The sequence below is a fragment of the Pelodiscus sinensis genome, chromosome 29, assembly GCF_049634645.1.
Source record: "Pelodiscus sinensis isolate JC-2024 chromosome 29, ASM4963464v1, whole genome shotgun sequence".
NCBI lineage: Eukaryota > Metazoa > Chordata > Testudines > Trionychidae > Pelodiscus > Pelodiscus sinensis.
The window spans coordinates 9,994,955-10,014,714 of NC_134739.1; the positions used below are offsets into that span (position 1 = coordinate 9,994,955).

The 19,760-nt window shown below is 60.8% G+C and overlaps 1 protein-coding gene across 5 annotated transcripts in view; it reads left to right on the forward strand.

Annotated features, from left to right (window-relative positions):
* The first annotated feature begins 8,110 nt into the window (after window positions 1-8,110).
* Window positions 8,111-19,760, forward strand: part of HAP1 (huntingtin associated protein 1) — a 28,986-nt gene continuing 17,336 nt past the window's right edge. For 2 of the 5 annotated variants that reach the window (XM_075911268.1, XM_075911272.1), the window contains exons 1-5: window positions 8,116-8,259; window positions 11,684-11,908; window positions 12,236-12,369; window positions 17,115-17,385; window positions 18,655-18,849. In XM_075911268.1, the coding sequence (XP_075767383.1) occupies window positions 17,352-17,385; window positions 18,655-18,849 (229 nt within the window). In that variant the 5' untranslated portion in view covers window positions 8,116-8,259; window positions 11,684-11,908; window positions 12,236-12,369; window positions 17,115-17,351. Of the gene's footprint in view, window positions 8,260-11,683; window positions 11,909-12,215; window positions 12,370-17,114; window positions 17,386-18,654; window positions 18,850-19,760 lie in introns of those variants that run through there. The other 3 variants (XM_075911270.1, XM_075911271.1, XM_075911269.1) reach the window with 3 other exon arrangements.

The window sequence follows — 19,760 nt, forward strand, 5'->3', positions numbered from 1 at the left end:
GGGCCAGGCCAAGGGGTGCCTGGATCCCACGTGGGCCAGGGTGCAGCCAGGACTCGAGCGTCCCACCCCTTTGTTCCCTTTCCCAGCCACTAGCCGACCTGCCCTCCCTGCCCTGGGCTAACCCCACGGTCCTCAGTCCCAGGCCCCTCTTCCCAGCTGGGACGGGACCCCAAACGCCGAAGGCCCAGCCCTTAGTCTAAACCCAGTGCGGGGTTTGTTCCTGGTGCAGTCGGTGCGCTGCAGCTCCAGTCTCCGCTGGGCCGGGTTGGGAAGCGGAGCGCCTGGGAGCTGAGGATGCCCGGAGGCTGCCAGCTTGTGAAATCCTGACAAGCTGGGCCCCTCTATGGGCAGCAGATCGCCAGGCCGGGCTGGCGCGCTCAGCATGAGAGGGGAGGGGAGGCAGCCGGACAGGAGGGAACAGTGAAGAAGAGGCAGGGTCCTTTGCTGGTCTCCCCAGCTGGTGCCTACGCTCTCTCCCCCTTGGTGGATAATTCTGGGGCAGGCTGGTGCCTGGTGTGGGGCTGGCACCATCCTGCCCTCCCCTGATGCTGCGCTTGCCGCCGCGAGAGGGCAGGGGCGGGAGGCGCTAGCCCGAGGGCAGCTGGAGTTGGCACTGAAATGGTGCCAGGAAGCGCGCCGATGGCTTTGTTCGGGAAGGAGGAGTTGCCAGGGCTGGCCACAGGGTGCCACGCGGGAGCCTTAGCCAGCTTCCCCCCTCAGCTGACCTCTGGAAACTTGGCAACTTCCCAGTGGATTTATCCGCCCTCCCGCCTGCCTGATCTTTGCACATCTCTGGCCCGTGGCTGCCCCCACGTGGAGGTTTGAGCATCGCAGGCTGGTCGGGCAGCCGGGCCTGCCTGAGCAAAGGCGCTGCAGGAATTCAGCCCTGCCTGCAGTAGCTGAAACCAACCAGCCTTGGGTGGATTCTGGCCTGGCAGGTGCCAGCCTGTTCTGTCCCTAAGCTGGCTGGGGAGGCGGCATGAGCCGGCTCAGCAATCGTGCAGGGCCCTGAGCAGCTCATGGGGCCCCCACATTTGGTTTTTATTGTGTTGTGGGGGGATATTCCTGCTTGGGGGGGGGGCCCCAATAGGCTAGCTCTGGTGCTCTGGTGTGACAGGACTTTAGGGTTCAGTTTCCCTCTGTGCCACTGATGCCCCGTGTAACCACGGGTGAGTCCCTTAACCCAGTGCCTCAGTTTCCCAGCTGTTGAGTGGGTGTGATGTAGTGAGGGTGCTGTCTGCTCCCATCCCACTGACTCACCCACATGTGGATTGGCCCAGCCTGAGCCGTTAGCAAAGCTCTTCCCAGGGGGGGAGACAAAGAAAGGGAGGTGGAGACCACCACCTGGCTGGGGGGCAGGGTCTGGGAGCTGGGCAGTTTCTGACTGGGAAATGTAAAGGGAACAGACTAAGCTGAGGGTTGAGGGGGGGATGGACCCCCTAAGCCAAGGGGGCTGAGGCATCCTGGCCCTGACTCCTGTAACCACACCACGTCTATGCGGTGCTGTACCCTGGAGAAACAATAAACCCCTCTGTTCTACGGGCTGGCGGAGTCTGTTCTGGTTGCAGGATCGGAGGGCCCCCTGTGCGCTGTCACAGTGGGGATAACAGCCCTGCCAGAGGGGGGCCCATAATGGCCAGGGCTGGAGGCGGCAGGTGCCACATTGACAGCCCTGGAGAGTGGATGCGGTGGGGCCGCGCCAGTCGCGATTCCTCACAAGCACCAGCCCCCTTCCCTCTGAGCCTGGCCCCGGCCTAGGAGCTGAGCCCCTCGGCGAGGGGGCTTTTCCCACCACACTCATGCCCGGGGATGGCAGCGCAGTCCGGACGCAGCTGGACGGGAGCCCGGCAGGAGCTTCTGCCACACACCAGGCCCTGTTTGTGCTGCCGAATGAGGCGCTGGGCCCGAGTCTCCGCGATGGCAAAGCCCTAGCCCCCTTGCCCAGGCTCAGGAGAGGAAGGGGCCCAAGCCGGCTTGGCACCACCGAGCACCTCCTCATCGTACCTCTCTCTGACCCGCGGTGTCGTGACAGCCGCCCCCCCGGCTGTGGGGCATGCCAGCCGCACGGTGGCAGTGCTGTGTGCATGGCTCCCCGTAACCATAGTGATGCTCAGCCATGGCCCCTTCTTTCAGGGGAGGCTGGATGCTCTTTGGCAGCCCCATGCCCCGTCGTCCTGCCCGTCATCTCCCCGGTGCGGGCTCAGGCTGGGCCTTTGGCGGCAGCTACCCTGGTGATACCCAAGCGGGCTTGGCACCTGTGGTGCCAGGTAAACCTTTGCCCCTGGTCTGTGGGCGGCTCCATCCCCCGGAAGCGCAGAGCCGGGGTGGTTGTTAGCACACCCAGCCTTTTCCCGGCTCTTCTCCCCACCTCGCCTTCTGCTCCAGCGAGGCTCCTTCCCTGCATTTCCCTGTACCCAGAGCCTGTGTAAAACCCAGGCAGGCCGGCCTTCCTCCACAGGCCCGCTCCCTCCACCTTCCCAGCCCCATTCAGGCCTGGAACTGGGTCGGCCTCCTCCCCCACAGGCCAGGGGTAGGCAGCTCCAGCAGCCCCTGTGTCTCACAGCCTGTTTCCTTGCAGAGCCAGGCCCCCGGCCCCTTCCCAGCAAGGACCAAGGCGGGGCTGTGAACCCCCAAAACCTCCTTTCTGCTGCTCGATTGCTGCTCTGCCCCTCTGCAGGGCTCGGAGGGGGGAAAAGCAGTGGGGGGGGGGGGCATTCCTGAGGTTTGTCAGTAACACGAGCTTGCATGGCTGCAGCCATAGGAGCCCAAAGCTCGCTGCGCTCCCTGGACAGAGTTTGGCACCCCTCCCAGCAATGGGGAGTCTGTCTGAGCAAGTGACCTGCCAGCCCATCCCCGGGCACCAGTAGGAGCATCTCCCACGTGGGCACCGTGGCCTGTCGCCCCGTGTGATGTTCTCTCTTTAGAGCACCTCCAGCTCGCTCTGGCTGGGCTTTCCCGCTTCCTTTACTGGCTGGGGGGGGGACTCCCATCTCTGCTCTCCAGGGTTCAGCCTGGGGAGGGACAGACAGATGGACAGGTTCCCACACCTGGCTCCTGGCTCCCGGCTCCCAGCTCCTGCCAGGATCCAGCTCAGTAGTGTCTTCAGCCCCATTCCCCAGGCCTAGACTGTGTCTGCTTCCTCTGCCGGCCCAGCTGGTCTCCATCCCTTCCCACCGACCTGGTGAGAGACCCTTCTCCTCCGCAGCGCCTCTCCATGTGCCAGCTGCGGTGCCATCCCTGCTGACCACTGCTGTCATCCCCTCTCCTCGGTGCTAGGAGGGTTTTGGGGTGCGTGGATCCCCAGGAAGGGTTTCCCCAGAGCCAGCCCCTGGTGCTGCGATTCAGTGAGGGGGCAGGATGCTCCATAGAATCATAGGACTGGAAGGGACCTCGAGAGGTCATCGAGTCCAGCCCCCCGCCCTCAAGGCAGGACCAAGCTCCGTCTACACCATCCCTGACAGATGTCTATCTAACCTGTTCTTAAATATCTCCAGAGAGGGAGATTCCACCACCTCCCTTGGCAATTTATTCCAATATTTGACCACCCTGACAGTTAGGAATTTTTTCCTAATGTCCAATCTAAACCTCCCCTGCTGCACTTTAAGCCCATTACTCCTTGTCCTGTCCTCAGAAACCAAGAGGAACAAATTTTCTCCTTCCTCCTTGTGACACCCTTTTAGATATTTGAAAACCGCTATCATGTCCCCCCTTAATCTTCTTTTTTCCAAACTAACTTTCCAGCAGAAGGAAGCAGCTGGGTCTCCAGTCCATGTATGTGAGCCCTCATGGCTAGTCCCTCTGTGTGCGTGCGTGCATGCGTGTGTGTGTGCGCGCACTTGCTGGCTGAGCACCTTTGTCACTTGTCTTTGCAGGGACTGCTGTGGATGGCAGCTGCTTACAATTAAATTCCAGAAGTCCCCAGGCCTAGATCCCCCCTGGCCGAGTGGGGCTGGTCTGAGAGTCAGGGGCACCATTTCAGACGGGGGGTGGGGAGTACCTGTGCATGCCCTGGTGGGGGAAGGGTGAGAGCATGGGGGGTAGACTGAGGACAGCAGTTTCAGCAGTGTTACTGAGCATGCTCAGTACCAGTTAAGGAGAAATTTGGGGGAGGGGGGGCAAACCACATCCACCCTCCCCCTCACACATCACTTCTTTCCAGAGATTACTAAGGCACCGGAAAACTCTAGTTTTTTGGCAGATAACTTAGCGATTAGTTATGTAGGTATCTAATGCCTATATAAAAGAAAGAAAATTAAATAAATATTAGACCTACTCAGCTCCAATGCTCACATAGTCTGCCATCTTGTGTCAAGTCACTGAAGGGACACTGGCTAGTCTTACATTTTAATATATATTCTTACTTGGTTACTAACTCTGTGGAGAGAGACACTGTCAGGAATCCTGGACTTTTTCTCAGTTCTGGAAGAGAAGTGGGGGTATAGTGGGTTACAACTGGGTGCAGATATAATTGGGCTCTAATAAGAACATCAGAATAGCCAGACTAGGTCAGACTAATGGTCCAACTAGCCCAGTATCCTGGCTTCCAACAGTGGCTAGTGACAGATGCTTTAGTAGGCATGCACAGAAGAGGCAGTCATCAAATGATCCAATACCTGTTGCCTATTCCCAACTTCTGGCAAACAGGCTAGGGACGCTATCCCTGCCCATCATGGCTAGTAGCCAGTGATGGACTGATCCTCTTCGAACTTATTTTGTTCTTATTGGAACCTTGTTATGGTTTGGACCGTTCCACCATCCTCTGGCAAAGAGTTCCACAGGTTGACCATGAAGAAATAATTTATGTTGTTTGTTTTCAATCTGCTGCCTAGAAATTTCATCGGGTGACGTTCTCATGTTACGTTCGTGAAGGAGTAAATAACATTTCCTTATGCTATTTTTCAACACCATTCATGATTTTCTAGACTTCTAACATATCCTCCCACTCATTAGTCATTTCTTTTCCAAGCTAAAACGTCCCAGTCATGTTAATCTCGTCTCATAGTAAAGCTGTTCTTCCCCCCTGACTATTTCTGTTGCCCTTTCTGTACCTTTTCCAGATCCAGTGTATCTTTTTTTAGATGGAGTGACCAGATCTGCATGCAGTATTCCAAGATGTGGGCGTACTATGACTTTATACAGAGGCAATATGCTATTTCCTGTCTTATTGTCTGTTCCTTTCCTAATGACTCCCAATATTCTGTTAGCTTTTTAGACTGCCACTGCACATTGAGCAGATATTTTCAGGGAACTATCCACAAGATCTCTTTTCTTGAGTGGTAACAGCTATTTTAGACCCCACCATTTTTGTATCTATAGCGGGGATTATATTTTTCCATGTGCATTACTTTGCATGTATCAGCACTGAATTCCATCTGCCCTTGTATGGCCCAGTCCCCCAGTTTTGTGAGATCCCTTTGTAACTCTTTGCAGTCAGCTTTGGACTTAACTATTCTGAGTCATTTTGTATCCTCTGCAGATTTTGCTGCTTCATTGTTTCCCCTTTTCGCAGGAACATTTATGAATAAATGGAGCAGCAGTGGTTCAAATGCAGACCTCTGAAGAACAACACTCTTTGTTCCTACTCTTCCCCCCCTATCTTTAAGTGGAGCACCTGGCAATATTTCCATAATCACCTAACGATCCTTCAGTTCCTTGAATGACAAGCCCTTTGTTATCTTGAGCTGCCTTCCTCTGTTTATAAACAAGCTCCCTGCCCCAAAGGCAAAGCTGGGAGGAGCACTAGCCCTGCTGCAGGTAAGAGCCGCCTTTGGAGCCAGGGCATGCGCTTTAAGCAGACTCAGCTATGACATCCAGGGGCTCAAATGTTAGGGGAGGCTACAGACCCACCCCCGCCAGCTCTGCATAAATGGCGCCCTTGCTGAGAGTTGAGCATGATTTGCACATAAACCAGTGGGTCTCAAATGTTGTGGCCTGCGGACAACCCTGCTCAACGCAAACCTTTCCACGGCCCACCAGCCAACCACCCATAATGGCAAATGGGTGCAGGACCGGGTGGGAGGTAGGGTGCAGGAGTGGGCTGGGGGGAGGGGGGGATCTGACCAGGTTTCTGGCCAATGGGAGCAGCAGGGAAAGCCTCCCGGTGAGTTTCCTGTGCTGCCATTTCCCCAGCTAGGGAAAAGGAGAGCTGCAGCATGTGGAGTCTCTTCCTCCCCCTCTCCCCCACAGCTGGATCTGGACTGTGACCATCAGAGCTCTCCCCTCCCCACAGCAGGAAGCCACTCTCTCAAGGGGGGACGTGTGGGGCTGGACACATGAGGCCCGTGCAGACTCCCCACTGCTGGGGGGAAGGGAGCTAAGCCCTGAGCCCGTGGCCCACCTGCAACACAGTCATGGACCACTAGTGGTCCACGGACCACACTTTGGCTGTGTCCAGACTCAAGGTTTTTTTTGAAAAAAGTAGCCTTTTTTCAAAAAAACTTCTCCTGCATCTAGACTACAGCTGCGTTCTTTCAAAATTAAATTGAAAGAACGTGGCTTTTCTTTCAACGGCGGAAAACCTAATTTCACGAGGAAGAATCCCGTTTTTTGAAAAAAGGCGTTCCTGAATGCAAACTGGGCTTTTTCGAAAGAGAGCGTCCAGACTGCCTGGGTCCTCTCTTTCGAAAAAGCAGCTCGCTTTTTCGAAAGTACTGCTTGCAGTCTAGATGCTCTTTTTGGAAAGAGGCTTTTTCGAAAGATACTTTCGAAAAAGCCTCTTTCGAAAGAGGCTTGCAGTCTAGACGTAGCCTTTGAGAACCGCTGAACTGAGGCATCTCTATGTATCTCCCTCCCCCCACCTCCCACGCTGCCCCTGTGGCCAGACTCCCACCCTTGCTGGTGTGCTAAGCAGCCTCAGGCCTAGGACCTCTATGGGGTGACTATGGAAGGAGCTGATAGAAATGTAGCCGTGTTAGTCTGGTGTAGCTGAAACAAAAAACAGGACTATGCAGCACTTTAAAGACTAACAAGATGGTTTATTAGATGATGAGCTTTTGTGGGCCAGACCCACTTCCTCAGATCAAATAGTGGAAGAAAATTGGCATGACCATATATACCAAAGGATACAATCAAAAAAATGAACACATATGAAAAGGACAAATCAAATTTCAGAACAGAAGGGGGATGAGGGGGGGAGGTAAATGTTTGTGAGCTTATAGGAACATGGTGATCCCAGGGTCTGATTCTGAGAGAGGAGGGGCTCTCCCTGGTGCTTTCCACCTCTGCCGTTTACATGGCGTCTAACATTACGCTGCTCCCTGTCCTGCCACGTTCCTGTGAGCTGCCGCACCCTCCCCAGAGACGCCGCTTTCCAGCAACTCACGAGCCGTTTCCCCGTCTATCTGGGGCTCCAGAATTCCTTATCCCTATGGGGACAGCCGCTCATGAAGAGCACTGGGGACATTTGATGATGGTTCCTCGACAGGACACCTTAGGAGTGCAAAGCACCGCGGTTCAGAATGCCACGCAGGGACGGGACACGCCGGAGCGCTGCCGAGGATGGAGTCTGATCTCCGTCTGCCCAGGCCTCTCTCACCGGCGGGCTGCCCCCGGTGCGGTGCCGGGGGAGGGCCGCGTGCTCGTGGCTTGGACGGGTGTGTGTGTGTGTGTGGCATTCTCATGTCTGGTGGTGCGTGGTCCAGGGTTTTTCCAAAGGGCTCTCGATGCCCCGTCAGGGCCCCGTTCAGCAGGGCGGGGGGCGACTCTTGGGGAAAAGTGGCGGTGTCCCGCTGGGGGCGGCCGTGTGCGACCTGCCCGTAGGCACCTAAACAGCAGGTCCCCGGATAACTGGGCCTGGAGTGCAGGCTACCCTGAACCCGGCCTTGATGCCCCCTTGCCCAGATGTACCCACAGGCGGGGGCCGGGGCAGCTCTGCACCAAGGGGGCTGTTTTGCCCCAGTGCAAAGGGGATCCAAGTCCGGCTGCGGCTGGGGCAGGGCCCCATCTCAGCCCTGCCAGCTCCCAGCCCTCGTGGCTTTTCGGCAAAGCCTCCCAGGCCATATTCGGAGGCGCGGGGGCTGCGCGCAGCGGCTCCCTGGGAAATGTAGTCCCGCGCCCGTGCCAAAGTGGCTCCTGCAGCTGCCACTTTGGGGGGGGCCCCGGGACTACAGCTCCCAGCAGGGCCCGCGGGGCCCTCCCCCCGCCGGCTGGAGGAGCGGCTCGGGAACAGATCAATGGGGGGGGGGGGGAATGTGTAAGTTTCATTTGCTTCCTAGTTAAGGGCAGCTCGGATCTGCCGGCCGGCCAGCGGCGGGAGACACAGTGAGTGCGACCCAGCCCCCTGCCCGCCCCCGTCCCGGGCGCCCCCCCGCCTGCCCCGCGCCGGGAGCCCCTGTTCCCAGAGCGGCGGCTGCAGCCCGGGCGCGCTGCGAGACGCGAACTGCGGTGCTGGCGGCTGGACCCCAAAGTGCCCGGTTCTTGGATCTGCTCCCTCCGGCTGTGGGCTCGGGACTCGGGGAGGTCTGCCTGGGGGGTCCCCGGCTCGCGAAAGTCCGGCCCCTTCCCGGCCGGATTAGCTGGGGCGCGTTTGATGGGTTTTCCTGCTTCACTAGCGCCGGGAGGGAACTGACCAGCGCTGGGGGGCTGAGATTGGAGGCTGCTGATGGGGGGCTCCTGGCTGGCCCGGCATGGAGGGAGCAGAGTGGGGTGCGTGGGGGGAAGGGCAGCCCCCCTGCCCTCTGGACAAGAGACCCAACGGGGGAAGCTGCAGCCAAAGGGGCTGGCGTGAGCTGGGCAGTGGGGACGACAGCGCCGTGAGAGAGCTCTTGGACCCTCGCTCAGTGCCTGGGTTGCCAATGAAGGGGAGCGGGTGGAGCCAGGAGTCCCAAGGACTGAAGGAAATGCCAGGCACCCGGCTGCTTAGTGTCTCAGAACCGACCAGACAGGTGACTCGGTGGGGCTACCTGCCTGGGGAGAAAACATCAGACACCCAGGGGGAAGCGGAACAAGAACGGGCACCTAGACGGTGAATCCTACAAATTCGAACCCAGGCTCATGCTTTTAGAGGCCAGCTGGACTGGCTGAGAGCCAGGGCCCACAGGCTCACGTTCTGAACAGGCCGGGTGACTGACCTCGGGGAACAAGATCCCCAGGGCCAGTGGTGGGCGCCCCCTCTTCTGGGGTCTGGAGATCCAGTGGGGTGCCTTTCTGGAAGGGGGGCATCAACCAGACCCCAGTTACTGGGTTCAACTTCAGTGCATAGGGAACTGGGAGGAGTTTGCAGGCCTGTGATGTGCGGGTCAGATTAGATGAGTTAATGGCCCCTCCTGGCCTTAAGGCCTATGGATCTATGAAAACCTGACATGCCCACCCAGTTGAGTGGGCTGAGATAATTCGGTCCCCTTGTCAATTGCATCTTAGCACACTTGGCTGTGATCAGTCCCTGCTGTGTCCTACATGCCTCTCTTGCGTCCGGATACAGTTAGACTCCGGAGCAGAGGACAAAGAGGAACCAGGAAGAAAGAGGCTGACAGTCCCCTGTCTCGAGGCCGTTAGAAGAGCTGGGGGAGAGATTTAGGTCTACCCCTTTTTTGTTCTTGATGAAAAATAATTTTGTTGCAAATCAAAATGTTTTTGCAAAATCTGTTCGATTTGGGGGCAAAATCAGAAATGAAACAGGAAGTTTTTATTAAGTCTCTCAAAGGTTCTGTCCCTGATTTTCAAGATAGTTGGGGGTTTCCCCCTTTCTCTCTCTTTTTTTCCTCTTGGGAAGAGGTCAAAATAGGTGAGGAAGGAGTTCTTCTCCTGCCCTAGGAATCTGAAATCGGAGCCAACTTAAAAAGTGCCATGTGAGATGAAAAGTTTTGTTTTGTTTCCACGTGTTTTGGGGGGCAAAGCCCAGAAAATTGAGTTGAAACATTTTGAAGAGGAAGTAGTAGTGGTATTAGTAGTAGTTGGTTTTTTTTGCAAGAGACATTCCTGATTTATCCCGCACTTGGCTTCCCCTGGTGCTCTAGGCATGGAGTCGGGTGGTGTTCTATTTAGCTCTGCACAGGCATCTGGCTTCAAGTGCCACGGAGAGGGGCAGCATGGGGGGCAGAGAGGAAGTGTGGGCCTGACCCTCAGCTAGGTGGGTCAGAGGAGCAGGAGGGAGGGGATGTGATGTCCATCGGGGGACTTAGAGATACAGCGACAAACTAGTGCTGAGAAAAGCTTGGGGGCCACGTCTGGGCTTCCCTTCCCCCCAGCACAGCCCTGCTGTGGTTACTGGTAACTGTTATTAGTTTTGCTGTGGTGCTGCACAGACATGCAGCGGGGATGCAGCTCCGAGGCTTCCCTGCCCATTGCGGGCTTGGCACACCCCTGCCATGCCTGGCAAATGCCCCTGCTCCGGCTGCTTCGGCTTTGCCTGCTGTACCGCCCCATGAGCCACTGCAGGAAGTATGTCTCCAGCTGGGTCCCCATCCCCTTTGGCCTGGTGCCTCCCTGCTGAACCGGGGGGGGAGATGGGAGGTGACCGCAGGGCCCGTGTGAGGTTCCGTACATGGCGCAGCATCCCGGAGGTGCTGGCGTGTGGCACCAGCATGGACGGGCACCCCTCTGCCATGCCTCTCGGGCTGGGCTTGAACAGGAGCAGTGGGAAGGGCAGGTTCATGGCCCAGGCTGCAGGGGCCACTTCCCCTCATAGGTCTCTTAGATGGCCCACATCCACCTGCCCATCAGGGACCCTCGGGTCTATTGCTCCCCTCTCTGCCCCGGTGCCAGATCTCCTGGGGCAGGGCGCAGCGTGAATCCATTGAGGCCTCGGCCCCTCTGCGCTCAGATGGTCCCCACGGGGCAGGGGAGATGCCGGGCGCTGAGCGTGTGGCTTGCTCTGGGCCTGAGGTTGCCCCAGGTGCTGGGTGCGCTGGCATCTGTGCCACGGCTCTGGATGGGCTTCTCTAGCAGCTCCCATTCCCGTGCCCTGGTTTCAAACGCCTGGCACCTGGGTGGCTCTCTAAGCCCTGCCTCCGGTATCCGGGAGAGGCACCGAGCTGCAGCCGGCCTGGCCCCATCAGCTCTGCGCTGGGCCCCTGGGAGAAGACGTTTCTCCTGGGCGCGTGGAGCCGGCTGCAGCCTGCCAGGACCTGCCCTTTGCAGCTCCAGCCACCGGGGCCGGCACCAGGAGTGAGACAGCGTCTGGCATGGGGGCCAGGCGAGCCGGGGCCTGCGGTCTCCTCACCACGCCCTGCTCCCGTCCTGGCTCCAAGCCGTGTCCACTGCCCGCCTCCCTGGGCCTGCCCCCTTCCAGTCTACCTTCTCCCCACCTCCCTCCCAGAGCTGGCGGCTCCCCGTGAACCCTGCCCAGACCCCTCCTGGCCCTGGCCCATGTAGCTGGCTGCCCCCACACCCACTCCCAGGGCGAGGCTCACGCACGAGCAGCAGCTGCGGGGAATAAATAGTTCGGCCGCCACATTCTGAAACGGCAGCTAGGAGCTGTGGCCTCCCTGTGACATCCCCAGCTGCTGGATGCTTCGGTGGGGTCCTGGGCTGCTCCGTCGCTCCATTTGGGGATCAGTGGGCTGGGATTGGCCAGGGTCCTACCGTGAGTCAGTGTTGGCTGGGAGTAGAACCCAAGAGTCGGGGTTCCCACCTCCTTCCCCCCACGCGCTAACCATTGGATCCCACTCCCCTCTCGCACCCGTGGGTAGAACTCCAGAGTCCCCTGCCGACTGCCATTATCTCTGTCCAAACCATCTCCCTGCAGGCACCCCAGTGAAGGGACCCCCCCGCTACACCTCTGCTCTGCCGGCGTTCCCCCTCCTGCCCGGGCGCTCTGAAGTGTGTTCGTTCTGGGCGTGGTTGGCTCCGAGCCGGCGAGTCACACGGGCAGGCAAAGACAATGTCCATGTGAGGGCTGCTTGCAGGCTGGGATCGTGCAGGGGCCAGGCAGTCACCTGGCAGCAGAGAGCAGAGCTGGCCGTGGAACGTGGTACGGAGACAGGATGGGAGACCCAGGTTCAATCCCCGAGGCCGGGGTCTTGTGCCTGGGTTGTCTGGGGGGCAGGGTCTGGGTCGGCTGGGGAGCATGGGGGCATTTTGGTGGGTTCACATATGCCCCTTGCAGACCTGCTTGTGCCAGGCTGGGCTTGGGGAGGCCGCTGCTCTCTGGAGGGGAGATGCAGAGGGGCCCTGTTTGGCACCTGACACCCCTCCGTGGGTTGCGCCCGCTGTGCTAGGGGGGCTTGGGGCTCAATGTGAGCCGCTCTCGATGTGTCAGAGCCGGGTCCCCTTCGCAGCTGCGTGACTCTGTCTGCAGGAGCCGGGCCAAGGAACGAGGACAGCTCGCAGAGTGCTGACTCACGAGCCCCGGACCTGGCTGGCCGGGGAGCCGGGACGGTGCCGGCAGCAGGATCCTGGAACCGCGCGGTCTGTCTCCACAGGAAAGCAGAGGTGGGGAGGGCAGGTTCTGGCTCAGTCCTGGGGGAGGGGGAGGGAGAAGGGCTGGGAGATGCTTTGTCCCTGTAGCATCCCTTTTCCCGGCAGCCCGGAGCCCGGAGTGCTAGCCCAGCACTGTCTGAGCCTGCACCCACCCGGTGCTGATGCAGCGGAGTCTCCTGCCTGGCTGCAGGTGGCACTTTGTGCAGAGCATCATCCCTGCCAGCTGCTGGGGTCCCAGGCTGCGATGGGGGGGAGGGGGTGCCCCGGAGACAGCGAGGCCAAGAGGAGCCCACCTGGAGGAGGCAGTTTGTCCAGATGCCAGGCCCAGAGACAGGGCAGGTCCTCCCTCCAGGGCACTTGTCTCAGCACCACGGTGATGGAGACAGACATGCCCCAGAGCCTGTCTAGTCCCGCCCTGGCCCTGAGCAGGGTGATGCTCCAGCTCCCACACTGGGCTCCTGTCCCTTCCCTCGCTGCCCCTCGTGGTGGGAAGTTCTTCCTCGGGGACCCAGCTAGCCCAGCCTGAAGCAGGCAGGAACCGGGACCCCCCCACACCCCTCCGCAGCTTCCCAGTCCCACTGCTCACTCGCCCCTCTGGGGCTGGATTCCTCGCACCAGCAGAGCCCGGCAGGTCCTGGAAACAGGCCCGAGGGGGAAACGTGGTCTGGGATCTGCAGGCTCCAAGAAGGGAGCCAAGTCAGGGCGGCGGAATTGGCCTGTCCCGAGAGGCCCCCCCCCCCCCCCCCCGTGTCTCTCTCAGAATCCACTGCCAGGTGCCATCCCAAGATTTGAAACCAGGGACAGCGCCTTGGGCCACCGCCTCAGGGGCTGAGCTGGATTTGTGGGTACTCAGCCGGGGTTTCAGGCACCCCAGGAGCCATGGGTGCGTGTCCGGATCCTGGGCGCTCGCAGGCCCAGAGCTGCCGGTCAGAGAGCAGCCGGGATGCCTACCCTCCGGGGCTGCCCTAGAGCCTTAGGAATTAACGATTAATCTGTAATGAGCTAATGTCAGGGCAGCCTCTGCCAGGAAGCGCCGCCCGGTTTCCATGGCTGTCACAAGGCAATGGGGAAATAGCGGGCGGTTTATTATGCCGTGAACGTGGGCTTGGCTGACACAAGAGCAGCTGGGCTGGGTGGACGTGCCGCAGGAGGGGACACGCCCCGGCTGGAACCTGCCTGGAAACCACGGTGCTCGGGGCGTGGACTGATCACAAAGACTTCGCCCGGGGCATTCAGGGTGCAGGGCTGCCGGCTTTAGGAAGAGCTCCTGCCTGTCCCCCCAGCCCTCTGGGGTCCTGAAGCCGCTCAAGCCCCGGTGCTCCCAGACGGGGACTGGCTCCATGGCCCGTCCGCCCTCCTGCGTGGCTGGGAGTTTCCCAGGGGGCTCTCCTGACCCCACTCCCAGCTGGCCACGGCACCAGAAAGGTAGCACCTTGTACAGTGGCCCATGGTGGAGCCGGGAAGGAACCCAGGAGTTCCTAACCCAGGAACCCTTGCTGTTAGGGTTGTCAGATGGTTTAACAAAAAATACCGAACACCCCCCGCCCCTCCACCCCAAAAAATGGGAAAAAATTCTGTTGAGCAAAAAAAAAGGAGAGAGACCAAAGTTGTTGAGCAAAAAAAAGGGCTTTAAATAGCCCTGCGCTCCTCTTACTCCCCTACCCCTGCCATGTGTGGGAATTTTCTGGGTTTTTTTTACTGGACGGGGGACCCAAATAACGGACAGGGTGAAAACTGGACACCTGGCAACCCTACGTGCTGTCAGCACAGTTGGCAACTCCCCCTTCCCTTGGGTCTGTGGGAACCTGGGCAGGATTTTGGAAAGGGGGGTGGAGTGGGGGAGGGGATAGTCCCATCCCCAAAATCAGCATCCCCCCCTTTGGGGTCCTGCGCTCTCCTCATTCCCCGTCAGTCGCTGCTCAGGGTGGAGGCGCTGTGAAGGCGGCTGGCTTGGTGGGACAGGGCCTGATTCCCTGGGGGGGGGGGGGGGTGATGCTGCCATGGCAATGGGTCCTTCCCGCCTGCCCCTGGGTGGCCAGAAGTGGGTGAAGCTGCTATAGGGCCTTGGCCCCTATGAGTGGAGCGGGGGTGCGGTTTGGGGGTGTCCCGGGGCAGCACAAGCGGCAGGCTCAGCCCACTGCCCCGTGCCAAGGCGGGCAGCAGCACCCTGCAGTGTGGCCTTGAGGCTAAGAGGTTTTATTGCTCATCCCATGGCACCTTTATGGGACCCGCCCTGGCTTGGCCCTGTGTGACGTGGCAGGTGCCCAGGCTGAGCTACCCGGAAAAGTTTCGCTGGCTGGACTTTGCTCCCACCAGGGCAGGGCCTGGCTGTTCACAGGCACCAGCCGCAGCCAAACTGCCCAGGGGCTGTAGGCAGCGGGAGCTAGTGGTTAGAGCAAGGGCCATCTGGGAGTCAGGACTCCTGGGTTCTAGTTCTGCCACCGACTGGCTGGGGGACTCTGAGATGGGCATGGCCCCACTCTGTGCCTCAGTTTCCGTCTGGGTACATCAAAGCTCTCAAGGCTCTCCTGGGAGAGGGTTACCTGAGGGCAACATGCAGGGCATTTGAGAGCCTGAGTAGGGCAGACTAGACCCAGACAAATGGACCCCTTGAGAAACACAGGAAAATCCCAAAGGCTCCTTCTGCTCCCTGCAGAACCAATCCCCTACAGTGAGACAAATGCAGCATCCTAAGAAGGGGGTTTGGTGCCTGGTAGCCCCCCCACCACTGTCCCTTTGGTCCCAGAGACCAGCAGGGCTCCTCACTCACCCTGTTGCACCCAGGAGGTTCCTGCCCCATTAATGCCTGTGAGGGGCTGGCTCAGGTGTGCACAGGCTATGGGTAATGTCTCAGGTCTGGTGCTTTGATGAGGCGGGAAGACACCTCCATTCTGGGCTGGGAAATTGCAGGCAGCCTGGGCTGGGAACCGTGGGTTAGCAACAGCCTCCTGCCCCACACAGGAAGCAGCCAGGTTTGAACCTGAGACCTTCCGCACCATGGGAGCTAATGGGACAGTGCCATGATCTCACAGCCATAGGAAACAGCCACCCTCTGGGCTGGCTGCAAGGCGTGTTTTACCAACTCCCCATATTAGGCGCTGGGTCTGTCCCACAGGCGAGTTGGACGCTGGGGTCAGTCCAGAGCTGAGGCCTCGTCTCTCAGGACCCCGGACGGGGCTTTACCCGGCTTCTGATGAGCTCATGAGGCTTTAATGCAAATTGACATTCGCCCCCATCTCCCCGGTGGCTGCCCCCAAGTTTGTGTGCGGAGTCAGATGTTCTCAGTCCTAGCAAGCCAGCCCCAGCTGGCTCTAGGCAGCAGCGTGATACTACGCCCCTCCCCTTCCCAGAGTTCGATAATAACCCAGGGCAGCAGGCAAAGCACGTCCGGCCCAGCCCTGGGCCTTGCGTTCCCGGCCCTGTTGCTAGGATCTGGCTGAGGAGGGGGTCTAAGGATTTGAATAACTGGGAGTTAATTTAACCCCGCATGGGCCTCCCAGGCAGCGGTGCAGCTGCACATGGCCTCCTTAGATCCTGGGGAGTGAGGAGGAAGACAGGCTTGTAAGAGAGATGTTAGGTGTGGTGTAAGCCCCAGGCCCTGCCTCAGTTTCCCTGTCTGTGCCCAGGGATAAGGAGAGGGGTCTGTCCCCAGGGGCTGAGTTTGTAGCGGGACAGTGCTATATAAGCCATAAAAGATCCCGCAGCATGTTGGACCCAACTTGGCTTCTGCCCCCAGCGGCTTGGCCTGTCTGTCTGCTCCCCAGGCAGCGTTTTCCTGCCTGGCTGCACCAACCCAGAGGTGGCTGCATTAAAATGCTGCTGTGTTTACGCAGGCGCAGGGGGTATGGAGCATTGTTGTAAGCAGGGGTATAGATTTGGCCCCGACCCCCCTTTTCCCCTTGAAGTCCCCCCCCCCAGCAGCCTGAGGCCCCCATGGTTCAGGAGCCCCTACCTCTGCCCCTCTGAATGTGAGTGGCTTGGCCCAAAAGTGGTTGGGTCATAAACTGGTTGCCCCCCCTTTGGCTCCACTCTGGAGACATCCTCCGCCCAAGAAGTGATGGGGTAGAAAAAGTCGGAGGTTAGTGTAACGAACAAGGACGGGAACGTCCACACACGGGGATCAGAAATGAGAGGTTTCTGCAGAGCTTGTGTGGGGGGAGGTGTGGGGAGCCCAGGGCTGGGCTGGCAGCGAGTTGGGAGCGACGGATCCTGGCAGACTGGAGGGAGCCCAGGGCTGGGCTGGCAGGGGGCGCAGACTGGTGCTTAAAGGCCACTCGCAGGCAGCACCAAGTATCAAACCAGGCAGGGGCTTGTCTCTCCTCGTCTTCAAAGCAACCTGTTCTACCCCCCTGCTCCTGCCCCTGAGCCAGCAACTCCTGGAACCCTCTGGTGCCAACCCATCGCATCACCACTGTGCCACGGGGCGGCGGGGGGGGGACGGGACATGGCCCTCAGCACCATCTCCCCTCAGAAAGCGGCAGTGGCTGCCCCGACAGGCCCCGGCCAGCCCCACCCTCGGCCTCTACCGGGTCCCAGTGAGACTCTCGGGCCGGGTGCCCTGACAGGAAAGGCGGCTGTTGCCAGGGGCTGTATTCCTGGGCACCCTGGCTTGGGGTTTCTGGCCGGTTGGCCTGACACTGCCCGCCTGGGCACGGGGGGATGCCAGGAGCCCCACAGAGACCCGTGGCCAGGACCCCAGGGTTCCACTTCGCCCCCCCCCCCCCCGATCACCCTAACGTCCAGCTCTCTCTCCCTAGGTGTGGGGCGGAGACTCGACCTTGGACCCGGTCGCCGTTGCTGCTTCCTGAAGCCGGGGGTGGGGGCCACGCTCCCCACATGGCAGCTGGGTGCCCCCCCTAACACCAGTCAAGCTGGATGCCTCGGGTGTGCGTGAGGCACCCTTAGGCCAGAGTCCGCCCGCCCGCCACCCCCACCCCCGTGGCGCCCCTGCCGCCCCCCTGCCCCAGGCTGGCCAAGGCCCGAATGGATCGGACATGGGCGGATTCCACGATGCCGCCACCATCACCGGTGGGTACAGCTGGGACCTGAGGAAGCCCCACAGGCCTGGGTCTCCTCGCTGGCTCATCGGGAGGCCCAAGGGCAGCAGAGCTCACCCAGCAGGGGATGGGGGGCTCGGGTTCCACCCTCCAGGGCCCTAGCATGCCTGCCTGTGGGGGACCCCTGCCAGCGTACCCCATGGGATGGACCTGAGAGGCACCTGCCAGCCCCCTCCCCCCCCGCCATCCCAGGCCCAGCTCAGGGAGATGGGCCCCACGGGCAGGAGACCCCGAAGTGTGGCCTGCCACCCCCCCAGCTTTCCTTGGGGATTTGCTCGTCTGCAGGCCCTGTGGCCAGCAGGTGGCAGCAGGACCCCACCGTGGCCACCAGGGAGTGCAGCTGGGCTGTGACTCGGGCGCCGGAAGCCCCGGGGCTGGGGCTCAGTCCTGGGGGGGGGGGGGGATTGGCAAGTCCTCGCCCTGCGGCAGTGGGCAAGCTCTGTGCCCTGCCTCCAGGGCCGCCCGTCCTGAGGGCCCACGGCCAAAGAAAGGTGGGAGCAGGGCGGCAGTCGAGGGGGCACCGGGTCCGAGGATGGGGGGCTGGCTGGCGCAGGGGTCAGGGAATGGGGCAGGGGACTGGCTGGCTGAGGGGGGGCGAGGAGTTGGCCCTGGGGCCTGTCCCCTCAAGGGGTGACGGGCTCCAACCCAGCCCCAGGGAACCGAGCCGGCGGCCGAGAGGAAACGGTCAACCCCCAGTGACGCTGGCGCGGTGGGAACCGGCCCTCGTGGGGGGACCCGAGGGAGGAGAGGTGGCCGAAGGGGCCTGTGGAGCCCGAACCCAGACCCCTCTGCTCTCTGGGGCGAGCCCTCGCCGGCGGCCTGCCTGAGGCGTCTGGTTCCTGCTGGGGTACAAAGGGCTCATCCCAGTGACCGGCTCTGCTCCCTGCAGGGACGATGACTCCCTCTGGGACTTGGGGACGTCACCTCAGCTCTCCGCGCGGCCCCTGACAGCCCGGCCCAGGGTGTCCCCCCAGCCCTGCCAGTGCCCCTCGCTCCTGTCCCGCAGCCTCTGCCAGCCCAGCCTTGGGCCTCCCCCGCCCTGCCAGGCCCCCTCACTTCCATCCTGCAGCCGCTGCCAGCCCAGCCCAGCCCTGGACCCCCCCCAGCTCTGCCAGTGCCCCTCTCTCCCAACCTGCAGCCCCTGTCAGCCCAGCCCTGGGCTCCCGGGACTCTCAATCCACCCCCACGGCTGTCTCCCTGCGAGCCCTGCCCCACGGCTGACCCCTTGCTCTCCCCCCAGACCTGTGCAGCTGTGGCAGCGTGCCCGAGGTGGAGATCATCAGCCTGCTGGGGGAGCAGCTGCCCCGCTACACCCTGAGGGCCGACACGGTCTTTGGCTACGAGCACGACGACTGGCTGCACACGCCCCTGGTGCCCCCCGAGGCGCCCACCCCCCTAACGTTCCAGCAGATCGAGGAGACCCTCAAGTACTTCCGTGAGTGCCGTGGGGCACAGCCAGAGTGGGGAGCTGGGTTCTGGGGGTCCCATTGGATTGCGGGGGGGGGGCAGAGGGGCACTGAGCCAGGGCAGGGAGTGGAGCTGGGGGGCTGGCGGGTGCCCCCTCTAGCCCCAGCCCCCCAGGGCCAGGACCCCAGAGCAATGCAGGAGCTAATTGCAGCGGATTAAGTTGCCCGGGTAGCATGGGGGGGTTTCCAGGCCCAGAATATCTTAGAGCTGCCACCTCCATTGTCTCCCGGGGACCCCCCCCCCGAGGGCTGGGAGCAGGGGACTGTTGAGCCTGCCCCCCCCCCGGGAGAAAGGGCCCTAGATGGGAGGTTACAGTGAGGGGTTTCTGGGCAGGGTGACTCGAGGACAGTTTGGAGGACCTCTGGGGCACCTGCCTCTCTCAGCCTCCCCCCTCTCCCCCTGTTGGGTAGGGGATAGGGGCTTGTTTCTCCAGGATCAGGCCCTCCCTATGGGCTCCCAGCTCACTGCTAGCTGGTGCACCTGCTCCAGTTCCATTCTGGGCGCAGGGCGGGTCCGTGGGGCCAAGGTTCGAGGCTGGTTCCCGCTCAGTCTGGTGTCACTTCCCCTGGTCTGAAGGGCTCTGTGCCATCCTGTCCTGGAGCCCTCAAGGGACGCCCAAATGGGTCCCCAAGCCACAGCTCAGCAGCCTCCCCTTGGGGTCCCTGGAGCGGCCGGTGCGCAGAGCAGCTGGAAAGGCAACACAGAGCTCACACGTCCAGTGTGGGGGGGGGGCACCCTTGGGATTGGCGAAGCTGGGGGCAGGAAGAGAAGCGCCATGGGGCCAGGGGGCTCGGCTTTGAGGCCAAAGGCTCCGTGTGGGGCACAGACAGGATTAGCTCTGAGTTGCTTGTGACTCCTGGCCACATGTTTGAGAGCAAA